Source organism: Acanthaster planci, linkage group LG15 (assembly GCF_054643075.1).
Source record: "Acanthaster planci isolate LZ-2023a linkage group LG15, COTS_SCS, whole genome shotgun sequence".
NCBI classification, from domain to species: domain Eukaryota; kingdom Metazoa; phylum Echinodermata; class Asteroidea; order Valvatida; family Acanthasteridae; genus Acanthaster; species Acanthaster planci.
In genome coordinates, this window is record NC_141791.1 from 4385221 (window position 1) to 4402204 (window position 16984).

The following is a 16984-nucleotide window of genomic DNA, read 5'->3' on the forward strand; positions in this document are numbered from 1 at the left end:
CATCTATGACTTGCGGGCTGTATTTTTCTCTGCCACCGAAATACTTGTTCTTTTGAAATAGCCACTTGTCGTCGCTGAAAAGTCGTGCGCCAGACTGACACGTTCTTCCGGAAAAATACTTCATTTGTGGCTTTTATGAGCAAGACAGGTAATTTTTTGGGAGTTTTCTGATTGATATTGATTTTAAAATTATCACGTATCAGATGTTTGTTTTTAAGTTTGCTATTTGAGTCATAAGAGTATGTTTAACGTTGGTTGAAATTCTTTACAAACGTCAGGGGAATGCCAGTCTGTGCAATACACTGGACGCGATATCGTGACCACGTTACGTTATTACATTCAGGCTGCGCCGACATGCGCATGTGTGCCTGTACACAGTAAGGTGGGTACATACATGTACATGTAGCTTTTTATGTACAGTATATCGTGGAGCTGGAGTACCCTAAATTCGCGCATACAAATATTCGCGCATCCAACTTTCTCGTGGTGAAATTCTTCAACGAAATTGTGCACTGACGTTAATTTACTGTTGATGATCGATTGTCACTTTGATGTTTTTCTTTTAGTAGTTAGCCTATTTGGAATTAAAGTTTTTCCGGGGAGAATTTGGGAAGAATGTCAACAGAGCGTAATGCTTTACATACTGGCCTAGCCTACTTTACAGACTAAATACAAAAATAAACCCTACAAAAATGAGTGCTGTTCATTCACGATCGATGTGAGATGTCCAATACAGGTGCTAATGACGACTTCAATCAACTTTTGCCAACTATTGAGGGCGTCATCAAAAATATGGACCCTGAAAAATACTGCGCACCTTATATTTTGAGATCGCCATTGGCGATAACGGGCGTGGATTCGGTGGCACTGTATTTTGTGACTTTTTCAGAAATACACAGAGAAAGAGAAAATTTATCATATCCAGATAAATAACTCACATTAATGCTAATTATGATTTATTTAAAAGAGTAAAAAATTCGCGCTTCGTATTTTCAACGTACATGTACATTGAAAAAAATGGAAATCTAGGAGAACAAAAAGTGAAAGGGATGGAAAGTCAAGCTATTGCAAATAAAAGTGTTTTTTCCTCAAACTGTATAAACTAAACAAAAGTCATTAATGCAAAACATAATTCCTCATTCAAGAGACATTACATGTAACTGGCAGATTTTTCACATTACTGATACCCCATAAAATGACGTTTTCAGTGTATGTGTGCAAATTTTGGTGACATAAGTTTTACTACACCTGATCCGACCTTTTTGCAGATGACGTTCCTGCTGCTTCGGTGACATTCACAGGGCTTTCATTAACTTTTTTGACAAAAGAGTATTATAGTCACTTGTTTTGTAGAAAGGAGTATTTGCAACTCCTGAGGTAAGAAATCTGGAAGTGTTTCACTTCATGGAGTGAAAGCAAGGAGTGTTTTTATGTCTTCTAATAAATGATTACATGTATGAAATCAAACTTAGTACATGAGGTTTGGTTTACATTGTCATCTTAAACATAAAACAAGTTAGGTAGTGCTTGCAAGGGCAGCTTCTCAATAAGATCAGCGAGGATGCTCCTGACGACATTGGAAGGCGAGTCGTTGTCGATGTCATGGCTAGTTTTGCGGAAGAGCTCCGACAGTTTAAGTTGTCTGTACGCCATTATGACAACACTAATTCCGCCGCGTGCGCTGCAAGAGGGCTATTTTCGAACGATCGATCACTTTATCAATGCATCGGACGGCGCTGCATGCTGCTCTGGGCTGTGCTACACGAAAGGCGTAACAATGTTTTGATCAGTACCAATTTGATGTAATTGAATCCGAAGTGCACACCGCACAGGCGCCATTTACATGAACAGCTGCAGCACACCGTATTGCACATGTACACGTACACGCACGCTATAGTGAGACATCATGCACATCGCCATGCTTTTTCGCTGAGCGACATCAAGTGAGTGCTCGGTCGAGCGAGTGGAAGGCTTGCCACCAAGCCGTGAGGACGAAGTATCAGCATGATTGAGTGGCATGATACAGCTAAACAGTTGCCCTTACAACATATTTGACGTCCTACAGTAAAAACATAGCCTTTTTTAAGTATTTAGGGTCAAAAATGAATGTTTTTTACATTTTTTACGTGAATTTATTTTCGTATTCTCCATTTTCATTGTTTAAAATACGCCGATACGCACGCTAACAGAAGCCCTGCATTCAGAGTTCTTCATAATATTACTTCATGCAGGATTTTAGTCAAACTTTCAACTACTGAAAATGAGGCCATAGATAATTCAGTTTATTTAAGAATATGCGCCTGCATGCGCTGTCATGTGATCGTCACATGACACAAACATGCCAAGTTCCCACCATTCCTTCATCATTGAGGAATTTTGATCAAAGATTTCGTCACTCACGCGTTACGCTGTGACAAAAAGTTATGGGGTGCGGGTTTCTTCTCGAGACATGAAGGTAAAATTTACCTCAAACTCAATGTACATGTACATTGTATTTGCCAAAAAAAAGAACATGATAACCACTAGAAACTCACAATAAAAATGAGCGTTTGGAAGAAAGGAAACATTTTTCCCCTTCGAATCGGAAACGCTTGTTGTCGAGCTGGAAGTCACCATTTTTTCATTTCGCTAGTTTAATTGTATGCTAATGTCCGTTAATGATGTCACGCCACGCCGGCCTTGCAGTCCATTCACAGTGTACTGTGTCAAGTCGGTACACGGGCGCTTGACTGTCTTGTGAGCAGCGGAAGGTTCGGTGGCTGTTCCCACATTGAAACAGTGCAATGCATATTACCCCTCTTGGGAAACAGTGTGCCGCGTCGACTCTGTATGCTGGTACAGCTCAAATCACAAAAATTGGAAGTGGGGATTTTGTTGAACTTTTTGGCATAAATGCTTCGTGACATCAAACTTTCTTCGTATTCCACTTGCATAAAAATGTGAACCCGCGTCTACATGTACATGTAAGTACATGCATTTCTGCAACTCTGAATTCTTTGAATTTTCTTCATTATCCAGTAAAGACAGAAGTTATGTTCTTAACTTTCGAGAAGGCCTAACCATTAGTGGGTGCGTGACAAATTTGTATACCCGTTCAGTCTGACAGTTAAACCTCGTTAAAAACAGCACTTTAAATATAAGATTCTCCTTCATGTCCTTCAAGAAGAATTTTTGTTACCCCCAATCCTTAGTTTTTCTTTATTCTCATTATAAAAGGTTTCCTTTTTACTCATAGATATTGAGCCCACTGCAATATGTGCAATGTTTGGTGACAATTGTAATGCTTTATGACAATTGCTTCGCATTAATTTCCATTCATCGGAAATATGGACAGGTTTCAGTGTATCTTTGTATTCCTAATTTATTTGAGATCACCATTCATTGACTGCAGACATGAAATTTGTTGCAATTGTTAAACAAAATCTAGTACAGTTCCCAGTTTAAATTAATGTTTTCCCCATGTGTAACAGAGAAACCAGTTTCTCTAGAAAAAACAACTTGAGATGAGAATACATGGTATGTACACAAAACAAAATTGGCAAAAAGTCGAGTGGTTAAGACATCTGCACTAGTAAGCAGGAGGTCTTGGGTTCGAGTCCCACCCGAGTAAGCTTGTGAGGTTTTTTTCGCAAGCTCTCGGACAAGCACTGAGCATACAGTGCTTATTAATATACGTTGGGTACGGGCAAACCGTTATATATAATTAACATCTCCCCAACGCAAAAATACATCTTGAAAAATTGGCAACAGTTGCAAAGATACATGTACCTTTACTACCCAAAAATGACATGCATAGAACCATCAGATTTGGTTTCTCTGTTACACGTCAAATAATTTGCTGCACCACTGCTCAAATTGAGCCTGTACACATCAAGTACATGTAGTTATTCAAAGCAAAAATCATTTACATTTATTGCATGAATGTATTATCAATTACATTTGTTTTGACAGTTTTGAAAGTTTGGCCACCATGTCACACATTTGGCCTCCTATTTAAAAGAAAGACCCACATGTACTGTACTGTACATGTATGCGTGAACATGAAAATTTATTCAGGTTCATAGGATGTCTAGTTTTGTACAAGGCATAGAAAATTAAACTATCCAATATGGATAAAAGTCAAACTGGGTCTCAAGGTTATTGACAAGAAAATGCATCTAGACTTCCTCTGGAGGACACCATGTTTAACACTCAAATCCATCTGTGTACTCGTACATGTACTTGCACAGTGTACACATTGCACATGGTTTGTGACTTGGTCATGTCTAGCACCAGTTCCCTCCACAATGAAGCCCAGCTTCCCCATTATGTGTGCACCAGTGAAGCTAAAAGCAATTTGATTTATAATAAAAAATTATATACATGAACATGTAACAGCCTGTGGTTCATACATGTATAAGGCAGTACATTCTACCCGTGTCTATCCAAATCATCCATTTTCCAAACTGGCAGGGGATGGAAAAGTTCACATTATGTGGAAATGTTGTCATGCATACCAGACATGCTCCGGTACATGTACATGGATTACACCATCTTGTGCAATAAATTTATGCTCAGTTTAATAAAACTGTTTGAATCTGAAAAAATGTGAGTGCAGTGCTGTGATACAGGTATATGGTTTAGTAATCACATCGTCATGCTGAACGTACGCGTGTACACGTACCTACCATACACACCTTTTCTGTCTAGCAAAATATGTACTGTGAATTTCACCTTCTGGGTTCATAAAGGAGTGTGAATTTTTATTATTTTTTATTCATGATGCATTTTAACCAAGAGAACAGTGTGAAATTGTTCCATATTTCCTGGTTTGGAAAATTGAGAGGGCTGAACATACATGTACCGGTACAGTTGTGTATGCTTTGTTGTCAAACACTATTACCACTGCAAAACAGTAATGAACTGTGTACGGTATGTCATGCTTAAAATTTGGCAGTTTGCAGGAGAAGTTTATGTGCAGTTTACATGTACATTATATTGTTGTGGAAAATGTACAAACATTGCACTTGTGGGAACATTAGTTGGTCAAGATTATGAGGCAGGGTTGGTTGAAGTGAACAAGTAGTGTGGGCCTATGTTTTTTCATTAGAAAGCCCTTACTCTGAATATCTCTTATACTGAAGTGTCAATATCTTATAGATTCTTCAGAGAGCTGAATTCGTTTGATACAGTGTACTCATTCCTTTGTGAACGCACATCTTCTGACAGTTAATTTGTTTTCTCTTGATCCAGCAGAAAGATGTGTATGGACGTGTAGGCTTTCAGTGGATAATAATATTGCACATGACAATGGCTGTGGTTATTCAATTTTGGATCACAGATTTGTGGTCTGCTGTACTGAACCACCCTAGTGGTCCAGTTTCATCACGTTGCTCCGAGGAAGCATTGAATCATCTTGTGGTTATGCCAGAGAGACTATTTTAAGCCCCTGTACAGTATGTGTCATGCAGTGACTCAGTGTTCATAGAGAGGCATACCGGTATCTTGTACGTAGTTGGAAGTCCGCTATGGTGCAACTGACCATTCACTGTACATGTTATGGTGTCACAGGAATGAGAACCAATTAACAGTGTGCATGTACATATACAAATTGCAAGGAATAATGGTAATTATGTGTTAAGTTTTTGTGTTTGTTTGTCGTGCCTACATGTACTCCTACCAAGTGCTCCAAAATACATGCATGAGTTTGAAGATTAAATAGTGTACACAATTTTTGTACAATACATGTACATGTATTTCTCCTTCCATGTACTGGTACATGTACATGTAATTCTACCAAATATGCCAAAGCAGAACACATTTTGTTCAGTGTTGTTCAGTACTGTTTTATAGTTAAGTCGGCACGTTCCACACTATGTATGTATGCTTTTGTGATCACAATTACTTGTGTTACTTTGTTAAATAGTTTCATCTCTATTTAAATCAGGCCATGTTCCATTTTGCACTCTGGCATAATTTTATTAGCCTCCTACCGGTTGTCAAAACAAATAAAAAGCTTTAACTTACGTGTGTGTACACATGTATACATACATGTACTGTACAGTGTAAGACCAGGACCATTTCATTTAAACTCAACTCTCCTGATCCTTTTAGGAAAGGCTAATTTCCATGCATGTGTGTTAATTTAGAGCCTACTATACATGTGCATGTGCTGCACATGCCAGAAATTTTTGTCCTGTGGTTCTTTTTGCTTTTGATATGGGTGTGACATTTGCAGTGTATGTTTGGTTTGCCTTGTTGCCCTAGGGAAAGGCTCCCCCTCCCCTCCCATAAGAGCAGAGTGCATAGGGGGTATTCAGATTAAGTGGACTGTTTCATCTCATGGCCGACTTTCAGTGTTGTAGAAATAATTTGATTCCATTCACTTCGTGGGTCATGATTCTTTTCAGAATCAACTCCCAAATTTCCTCAGGAGATAGCAATCTCCACTAGAAAATATAGGGGTATGTATCTTTGATGTGATTTCATTAAGAACATGTTATCAGTCGCTTATATGTACATACATGTACATTGCAAGTGATCTGATCGTTTATCATTTGAAATTCAACCAGTTTTAACTCATGTTATGAGCTTGCCCATCCCGTAAATTGGCACTGCCTGAAATTGTTCTTTGGCACAATATAAAGGAAAATTGACTGTACGTCGTCAATTCCATCTAAAAGTCTCTATGATATGCATTGAAAGTTAGCAGTTTTTTAACCATACTGTTAAAGACATTTGGGACTGTGTTGGATACTGTTCCTTTGCTATTGGGTAATTCCAGAAATTAGAAGTTCAAAAGTGTGACATTTTCATGCCCCTGTTAGTACATGTATGTGACCTTTGTTATTTGACATGGAAATATTAGCGGAATTGATTTGAAACTATTACTATTATTTTGCAGTCACATTGTGCCCGAATCCTCAAAGAGCCGAGTTATTTTGTCCCATCTCACCGCTAGGTGGAGATGGATTCGGCCCTCCCACAAAGAACTCGGCTGTACCATGCTTGATTTTTTAAAAACTTGGCTTACGTATACATGTAAAGACACTCCTTATTACAAAATGTGGAGTTTGAAGTCCATCAAATGAACAGTTTTGTTGTTAGTCATTTGGTGTTGAAGGCTACATGTATACAGTAAAATCTTGATAAGTCGAAGCCTGTTAAGTCGAAACTCCGTTTACCTCAACGTCTTTCTGTATTCCAGACAAAAGAATAGGCCTTTATGTACAATAAACTATCTGTAACTTGAAACGTCAATACCACTAAAGCAGCTCATCTTGCAGTTTTGGCAGGCCAATCAAATAAAACAACTGAAGAATGATGAATAAAAAGTGACAGAAGAGCGCTTGCCTTCATTATGAGTCATTACTGTCACGCGTACGGCTTTTCTTTGATGAGCCAAGCATGTTCACACGGGCAGCCATTGTCATGTCGACAAGCACTGGGTGGGCATCAACCGCACCCGTAAAGGCCGTGTCCGAAACAGGCTTAAGAGCTACGGCTAGGTCTATTGTCTGCGCGTCTCCATATTTTTCCAATGGAGTGAATACCAAGACTTAGCTCTAGACAAAAGATTCGGATGCAGCCTAAATCAGGCATGAATGATGCACCCTCAAGCGCTTTGTACGTGTATCACGTGACCCAGCACGGAAACCCTGACCGACTGGCCCGCGCGCTGCGTTATGTGGTAACAGCCCGATCAAGCAAAGCAAATGAATGAATTCTCAAGACGTAGACATAGGTACCGGTACATACATGTAACTTCATTGGTTTATTGTTTATTAATGTACTACATAAAAACATGTTTAATGATGATGTTTGAGGAAAACTTGCACAGTAGGGATAGCCTAAAATCCACTTCGTGTTCGACTTAGCTTGCAGGCCAGCTGCCGTAAGCCAGTAAGGTTGCATGTGCACTGAAGTGTGTAACTTTCGATAAACGTCGAATAACTCGAACTTTTCGTCCATTCCCCTGAGCTTTGACTTATCGAGATTTTACTGTACATGCATACTAGCCAATGGGAGGAGATATCCGGAAAAGCTGTTGAGGGGAGGAGAGGACCCCCAGCTCTTTGAGGGTTAATACAGTTATACATAAAAGTTGTTCTTGTGTGAAATGACAAAACTCTCAACTGTATTTTTTTGGTCACCCAGTTTGACTTACATATAATGTGGATAGAATAGCCCAGTGGACACTAGTGACACGTGTGCACTTTTCCTGGAGAAACCATTGGGGGGCCACGGTCCACTGAGCACCATAATGAAAGCACACACGTAAACAAAGTGCGGCAGCATTAGTGCAAAGGTCTACTTGTATTTCCAGTCTATGAAGTTACATATAGTGTAAGGGCTTATAACTCTGAAACACACCTGACAAGTACCATTTTATTTCACTGAATCACAAACTGCCATGTTTTCCCCTCACATGTTCAGTTTCAGCAGAAATGGCAAGTTCTCAGCAAAGTAAGGGACATTTCCACATGTACAAGAACAAGGCCTTGGGCCTGGATGAGCTGCGAAAGCGGAGGGAAGAAGAAGGTGTTCAGCTCCGCAAGCAGAAGCGTGAAGAGCAGGTACATGTGTGGCTGTGTCAACTACAGCTGAAAATGACACGTGACTCAATGGGCAGAGGCTGTAGCCATTATCAAAGACTCGTGTGTAATTTGAAGCCGCAGCCAATTAATAACAGCATGGCCTGTGTTACAGATCAAGGGTACCTGGTCCGGTGATTTTTCAGGTTGGTCAAGTGACCAAGCTGAAATTAATAGGAAGGACAGCAGGAGAAATCTTATAACCTTTGTTACCAGTGTCCGTGGTGGTAGCATGAATCAGGCAGTGTAAAAACTTAAGTTTTGGTTTGACCAGACCCAGTTCTCCGTAAGAGCAACAAAGAGTAGAAGCAGAAACAGTTAAGTTGTTCCATGAAGATAAGGTTTTCTTGTCTCATCCTTTGTAAAGGAACAACAGCCACATCAGAGTTTTTTAATCCTTTGTTTATACCACCAGCTTTTCAAGAGGCGAAATGTAGACGTTGTACTTGAGACTGAATCTGCCCTTCAAGACAACATCATCACCACGACACAAGTAAGACACATGTAGGACAGGGGCCATATTCATAGAGCTTCACGACACAGATGTTTACTTAAGCATGAAAAATATGTGCTTAGCCAAGAAAAGGTTTCAAGGCAAAGTGCCTGGCAAAGTTTAATACATGTACATGTACGTGAGGCCAAGTCACTTTTGCTTACACATGATAAATCTGCTGTGCAGGAGTAGCTGCTTAGCAGTGCCATGAAATTTGGCCCAGCTGCTTATGGAGATTTTAAGAACATGCAGTAATCATGCCAAAGATGTAATCAGGTCATCACAAGTCCCTGACCAATCAACCACACATCACCCAGTCTCAGATCGAGTCGCAAACAATCATGTACAGTATGGACTAGTAATTAGGCCGCCAGTGTACATATATTCACCCCTGAGGGACTGTGGTTTACCAGAAGAAAAAGGGCGGGTCTTCTCACTGCTCACAGGCCTTAAGGGGAACGAACATGTACATGTAGCTCCATATCTTTTTGCAATACACCTCTGTGAAAATTTAAACTAAGAATGAAACTTTTCAATGTTTCATGATTGGAGGAGGGTTAACCCTCCTTTGGTTTTACAGCACAAATGTGCACAAATGCCCACAGTCACTGGTGAGCATGTATTTTCTATATGGAACTCAAACATGCACAGGTTCAGTGTGTACACAGTAGATTGCCGGCACAAAATGACCCAGGGTCTTTTGTGCAGTCCTCTTCACTGCATTTGGTTTACTGCACAATTATGCACATGAAACAGTGAAGCACAGTTGTTGGGCAGCACAAAAGTGTAATCTGATATTCCTGTGAGGGACAGTTGGTGCAGTGCACAACACAACACAGCTGTGCTTCATTGAGGTGTTCACCAAATGACCCAAAGAGTGACTTCAGCATAGGAGGGTTAAAGAATTAACTCATCAGCAGTTTAACAAGCAGTTCAACAATTAAAGGAATGCATTCATTTTCCCTAGATTCGGCCTTTGAGATGCTGTTTACTGTTCACATCATGTGAGGGCGCTGTAACCCTGGAAATTATGCATACACAATGTTTTCACGTGTGTCTTGTTCATACTGATGCAAATTTCATGCACTAGCTTTATAGCAAATCCTGTTTGACCATGTTTCAGCTGAGCAGGATAAACAACCAGCAAGAGGTGTGTTATAATCAAAGCTATGATCACCCTTTTTCCCGTCAACAGTGTTCAGTCCCTGTACCTTTGACTGATGTGATTACCGGCACAACTCTTTCTTGGAAGATTGTGATCACTGAGTTGTTACATGGTGTGAAACATTTGGTACATGTACAGTAGTTAATAAAACTGGATACAAGATTCCTGTGTGCATTATCTTGGCTATGTTGGTAAATGTCAGCACTTGATGTCAGGTGTCCCAGCCAGAAGTGTTTTTGACTCTAGCAGTAATGTCCAATTCGGTCATCACCAGTTGCCAGCATTTGTTCTTTTTTGGTTAATGCCTGCTACTCCTCATTTGTTACATATACCGGAACTGTGCCTACATGTACATGTACCAGAGTAGAAGAGTAGACTGTTTCCTGTCCCTTCACTTTCATTCCGAACTGTAAGCAATAGACCAGTTGTGCCTGCCCAGCCACATGACCTGTTGTGGCTATCAAACATCAACAAACATGGCGTCTTATATCAAAGTGTGTTTTCAGTGTTAACCAAAATAAAGCTGATTTGCAGTATATTACTCAGCACATCAGTAGTCTGTGTACTGTACTGACCGTCCTCTTTAGTTTTGGTAAATGATACTTATGACACACTTTGCTATGGAAGGACACCATATTTGTTGTTTGGTACCCACTACAGGTCACATGACTTAGCAGGTGCAGTTGGTCCGTTACAGGGGCAGAAACCAGGCAGTTGTCCTAGCCAGTTCTACCACAAAGCTTGTTATGCTTATTCCGTTACCACCTGTGCTGCAATCTTTCTTTCAGGGTTTTGTTACTCCAGATATGGTTCAGGCCCTCATGAGCGAAGATGTCACCCAGCAACTGGCTGCCACACAAAAGTTTAGGAAACTACTCTCAAAAGGTACATAAATTACCACAGCCATTGCTGCTTGTGAACATAAAAAAAATAACTAATATTGCCCCCGTAGAAGTGCACTGTGTATTCAGGTAGCCAAAAGGGCAGTTTTAATATTTTAACATAAAGGACATCTCATTTCTGCAACTTCTGGTAGGCAAAGGATCATTCTAAGCAGTCGACATGTCATATTTTTTGCTCTTAAGTAGTTCAGATGCATTCCCTAAAATAGGTGGGGTCACATCCACGTTCATGAATGATTCATTCACAGAGCCTAACCCTCCCATCGATGAGGTCATCCATACTGGAATTGTACCCCGATTCGTTGAATTCCTACAAAACAACAGCAACAGCACCTTACAGGTAAACCCATTCCTCAGAAGTGTCTCTTCCTCAACAAACTGTCGATGACTTAACTTTGATGACACAGCACGAGGAAGGCAAATTACATGTATCCTAACTGTGACTGATGTTCAGTGTGACTGCAGAACTCTTTCAGCGCACCTTCCAAGTTTTCAAGTTTTTAAAATTCTACCCACGAAAGGGGAAGCCTTGGTCCCAAAATGCTCATTGAAGCCAGTGCCACTGGATTCCTGTGTAGGATTTTCATTTCTACGATGTATGGTTTTTTTCTTGTCAGTTTGAAGCTGCCTGGGTGCTGACCAACATAGCATCAGGAACTTCACTACAGACTCGATGTGTTATAGAAGCGGGAGCCGTCCCACTATTCATCATGTTACTCAACTCAGAATTTGAAGATGTACAAGAACAGGTCAGTACAGTTTCCCATCATCTTCCACCCCAGTGACGGCCAAATTTCCAGAAATGTTGTTGAATAAAGCTGAAGGAGAGCTTTCTGTAAAGTTAGTCTTGTAAATGTTGAAAAAAGTTGCCCCAAGTTTCCAAGACGTAAGATGCATTAGAGGATAGCATCAGGGAGACCAAACTGGAACCAGTGGGCACGTTTTGTCATTGAATAGCCTCTCTGTTAAGCTTGAGCAAAGCAGGGACCATCGGACTTTTGAATTTCTTCACTTTGAAAAATAGGCTAATACCAGCCTTTGTTCTGTACTTGACCATTTCTCCCACTGATTTCATTGATAGTATGAGTTGCCTGAACACTGAATGGAACAAACTCAAGTGAGGGGGGAGGGACTTGAATCTGGCCAGGCCATCCAGAGGCCTGACCTTCTTGATACATGTAATTAACACCTCTGTTGTAACGTAGAATAGGGTTAAGTCAAGAAAGATACAGGCCTGAATGGCCAAGCATTGGTTGGCTTGTCAGTGGCGCAGTCACACCTCTAAAAAGTCTGGTTTGCTCCCTGAACAGTGTTTAGTTTTAGAGGACGCTGTTTGGTTACTGTTTGCCACAGTTTTGACAGTTGTAAAATGAGAAATGTCATGATTTGACTGAAGCTTAAAACAGGAGAAATGAGCAGAAGGAGTCATGAAACTGTTGAACGATCCTTGCCATCATCCGGTTGTTTTTGGTCGACAGGCTGTCTGGGCACTAGGTAACATTGCAGGGGACTGTCCTGACTGCCGAGATTTTGTAATTGACAGTGGAATCATCATGCCATTGCTGCAGTAAGTACTGTTTGATGTGGCGTGTTATCTCTTAAAACCCTTGTTGCTCTGCTAAAGCTCTCAAGTGGCCTGTATATGTCTGCTGTAAGACAGTGCGTCTTGCGAGAAGCATTCACCTTCGATAGTTGCCATGGTACGTGAGGGTTTAGCAGCCTTGCGCTTGTAGATATGCCAGGATGGAAAGCAGCTCTTGATAAGCAATGAGATGCCTCTGATATCTTCTAACACCTAGTCCGGCCCTTCTAATAGGAGTTTCAGATGTTCAAGTATTTAATTCCCCGTCGCACTCCATGTAGAGGGGTATGTGTGGTAGACCAGCAGAAAAAAATTATACGTTGTGATCGAGGATCAACACATCAGCTTACCAATCAGTGTTTGGTCATGCCTGGACTTTCCTTGGAATGGCTGACTTTCTATTTCTATTCCTTTAAATATCGTGTTAGCTAAATTGCTGTATGAAGTCTTAAAAACCTTAAAATTGTCTTGCTTTGTTCAAACCTCCTATTGCATGCTCTGTTGATTTTTCTTTCAAGGAGGTGGGTCCTTTCTAGGATCAAGGTAGGAGCGGTGTTTTCCTGTCAACTTCGTTTGTGACAAATGCGGTAGTTGTTAGTCACATTAATAATGATGCTATAAATGATGTGTCCTTGATAGATTACTGGCTAAATCAAGCAAGCTGTCCATGACAAGAAATGCTGTCTGGGCACTGTCCAATCTCTGCAGAGGAAAGAATCCCCCACCGAACTTTGACAAGGTAAGAAACGATCAGGGGAAAAGCCAATAATAAAATGGAACGATACCATTAGGATCAGGAAGGCACAGAATCCATGCAGTACAGGGTGTAGTCTGGTTACCTGTTTCCACCCACTTGTTCCTCAGGTGAAGACATGCCTGCCAGTTCTGTCACGTCTATTATTCCACAATGATCACGATGTCCTGGCTGATGCTTGCTGGGCCCTCTCATACCTGTCAGACGGACCCAATGAGAAGATTCAGGCTGTCATTGACAGTGGGGTCTGTCGGAGACTAGTGGAACTTCTCATGTGAGTCTTGTTCAAAGAGATTAAAGTCTCTGCCGTTGTTAACAAATAAAAATAAGCAAATATAATTTAATTTGGGAACTGAAAAATGTCATTTTGTTTGACTTGCCCTCTGAAAAACACTTTATTTGTGATAATCTCTTACAGGAATGCCTCACTGAATGTTGTGTCTGCAGCCTTGCGAGCTGTAGGAAATATTGTCACAGGCGATGACATCCAAACGCAGGTAAATAGTTCCCTCATCACCTCAAGCGTGGTCTAATGGAATCCCCGTGTAGAGTGTATCAAGTAGTGATAAAGCATCTTGCTTGAAAAGACAAAGCCCAGGACGACTGGTTAGACTTGGAGCCACAATCTGTTATTCCAGTCTGCCTTGAGAGCCATAAGCCACCTTTCTTTGCATGTAGTTTCCTCCAGGCAGTTGTGCAAAGCCACCATAATTTGTCGCCTACCAGTTCTGCCATTTACCGGTATCAGGTACCTGTGCCTGTAGATATCTGTGGAGAGTTTAGCTGTACTGGTACCCTATTGTCACAGGGTTCCCACGGCCAGGAAAAGTCGCGGAAAAGTCATGGAAATTTGTTTGTCATTTTCCAGACCTGGAAAAGTCATGGACTTTTGTAAAACGACTTAAGTCATGGAAAAGTTATGGAATTTTTCAAACTGTGTGTGGACTTCTGCTAACCATTACCTGCCGGGTGCTTTTAAAAAGGCATTGCCTACATACGGGCAATTTTTCAAAATCTTCGGTTTTCAAAATCTTCAAAATTCATTTTTTTTTTTAAATGCCTGAACCCCATGGAGTGACTGTTTGGTGGCTACTCTAATCTGACATACAACATCTATTGATGCCAGAGTATTTCAACCAGGCCTGTTGCCTTATAAAAAGAGCCCAAATTGTGTGGTGTTACATAAGTTTCTTTTGTTCCTGAAACTGGCACAGTGCAGTGCTGGCGTCTTTTCAGTACGGGCCAGATAAGCGTGCAGCAGTATTATATCGCTCATCAGTGGAATGCTGGAGTGCTTTTGTCCCCGGTGGTAATCCACACGTGCTGAATGCCACAAACAGTGTTATAATCGTTCAAAACAATGACAGATTTCCACTGCTATTGACAAGTGAAAACTGTTGGCAATTTCCAGCAGCTCTAAATAGTCCAAGAAACTGCATTTATTGGATCATGGATTTTCATAATTTGGTCGTGGAAAAGTCATGGAATTTAATTTCCTTGAGGTGTAGAAACCCTGTTATGTGTACTTTGTGCTGTGCAGACCGAAGATGCACATTAATAAGTTAGTAAAATGGGACTTGGGGTTACAAGAGAAAACCTCATGCACCTAACAGCTGTCTTAAAGTACCTGAAAATACTTTACTACCTGAAGATAATGTAGTGAGACACTCAAACCTCCAAGATGGCTACCACACACAATGTTTCTATCAAAATCATCCATTTTGTGTACATGTATTTGTTGCACGGCATCCCAGAAATAGCATCCGTAAAACTTGCAGACTCAATGTTACATGCTGATAGACTTGCGTATCATGTACATGTACATCTTGACTCATGCTTAGACAAACTGGGTGGGCATGCATGCTTGCCTTTAGAAGACAGTAGTAGTTGTAAGAGTGTGGTCCTTCCTCTTTGCTCAGATCATCCTGAATTGTTCGGCCCTCCCCTACCTCTTGCACCTGTTGAGTAGCCCCAAGGAATCCATCAGGAAAGAAGCCTGCTGGACAATATCCAACATCACTGCAGGAAACAGACAGCAGATCCAGGTATGGAACATCACACACACACACACACACACCGGAATTCATGTCTTTGTAGGAGACATTGCTTTATTCTTGAGTTCTAAAATGTGGGTGTGGAGTGTTGTTTTCACCATGCTCCATTTTGAACCAGCTTTATTTTCCTGGGTTGGATTTTGCCCAAATGTCTTTCATATTAAAAAAGTGCAGTTTAACATGGATAATGGCACATTTGAAATGACTTCTCTTCGAGTAAATTTCAAGCATCTTTTTCATGAAATCCTTCCGGGCACCTGTTCATCTCTAGTTCCCTTCTTTTCAACCTGTTTTCCTGTGTTTCTACAAAGCCCCCTATTTGCACCCACGTCCTTTGTGTAGTGAATTGCTCATGGCACTCTCGAGCCATGAGCTCAGAACTCGTCTCCACAGAACTCCCCAGCCACAAATTCTGCCTGGGAAATTTTTTCAGTTTGGCAAACATCAGCGGACAACCAGTCACAACAGACACATAATGAGTGGTACTTTGGCTGGCAATATGGGAAGTTGTTAGGCGTAGGGAGTTTCTATACTTTGCAGCTCTTTGAAACTTGCCCTGGTTGTCACTTTAGACTTTACTGTAATTGTCCTCATCCATTCACCACCGCGTTTGATAAATATGCATCTCTTTGATGAATATGCATCCGTTTGATGAATATGCATCTTAAGTTAACAAGCTTTACACAGTGCTGCTCTGAAGTACTAAGCATGTTTGCTTTCTCTCCTTTCTCAAAAGTGCGTCATCGATGCCAACATCATCCCTGCTCTAGTCGATGTTCTGGGAAAGGCGGAGTTCAAGACGAGAAAAGAGGCCGCCTGGGCCATCACCAATGCCACATCAGGGGGCAGCCCAGAACAGATCAGGTAGGTTGGATTGGCAAATACATGCAGGCAGCTTCAGTTGACTGTACATCAGGCACACTTAAGCATTGCCATTAGATTCCATGTGAAATTGCTGGCCCTCTCAGTTCAGCTTTTCTGCAACGATCTCTTTGATATGGCAAAGTGCCTGATCTGAGTGTTCAAATGACGCCTAAAGAGAGAGCGTATAGAGTATCCCTCACTTTTAACTGTAGGTTTCTTTTTGATAAGGAATGTCAACTTTTCCCCGACAGAATCAATTGTTTGTGGGCACTCAGTGATCAGTTAAAAGACATCCGTTTTGATTTGCACAGGTTCATCGTGGAGCATAACTGCATTCCCCCCCTGTGCGACCTCCTTAACGTCATGGATCCCAAGATTGTCCATGTGGCCCTCAACGGCCTGGAGAACATCCTGAAGCTGGGCGAGCAGGATGCCAAGTCCATGGATGGACAAAACGGGCAGAACCAGTACGCCCTCATGGTTGAACAATGCCAAGGTAGGCAGTCCAGGGTGGTGTTTTTCAGGCGCAATTCAAAACATGACTCTGCAATTTTGGTTTGAAATGAGAATATTGTTTTTCTCCGAATACAGAATATT

At 41.1% G+C, this 16984-nt stretch overlaps 1 protein-coding gene across 2 annotated transcripts in view; it reads left to right on the plus strand.

The window, feature by feature from the left end:
- The window catches only part of LOC110988429 (importin subunit alpha-7-like), a 27445-nt gene continuing 10461 nt past the window's right edge, over nt 1-16984 (plus strand). Inside the window, exons 1-14 of one of the 2 annotated variants that reach the window (XM_022251909.2) lie at nt 42-148; nt 279-382; nt 8416-8555; nt 8989-9066; nt 11020-11116; nt 11382-11473; nt 11751-11882; nt 12612-12700; nt 13355-13454; nt 13580-13743; nt 13888-13966; nt 15389-15514; nt 16260-16387; nt 16699-16883. In XM_022251909.2, the coding sequence (XP_022107601.1) occupies nt 8427-8555; nt 8989-9066; nt 11020-11116; nt 11382-11473; nt 11751-11882; nt 12612-12700; nt 13355-13454; nt 13580-13743; nt 13888-13966; nt 15389-15514; nt 16260-16387; nt 16699-16883 (1399 nt within the window). In that variant the 5' untranslated portion in view covers nt 42-148; nt 279-382; nt 8416-8426. Of the gene's footprint in view, nt 149-278; nt 383-8415; nt 8556-8988; nt 9067-11019; nt 11117-11381; nt 11474-11750; nt 11883-12611; nt 12701-13354; nt 13455-13579; nt 13744-13887; nt 13967-15388; nt 15515-16259; nt 16388-16698; nt 16884-16984 lie in introns of both variants that reach the window. The other variant, XM_022251908.2, reaches the window with a different exon arrangement.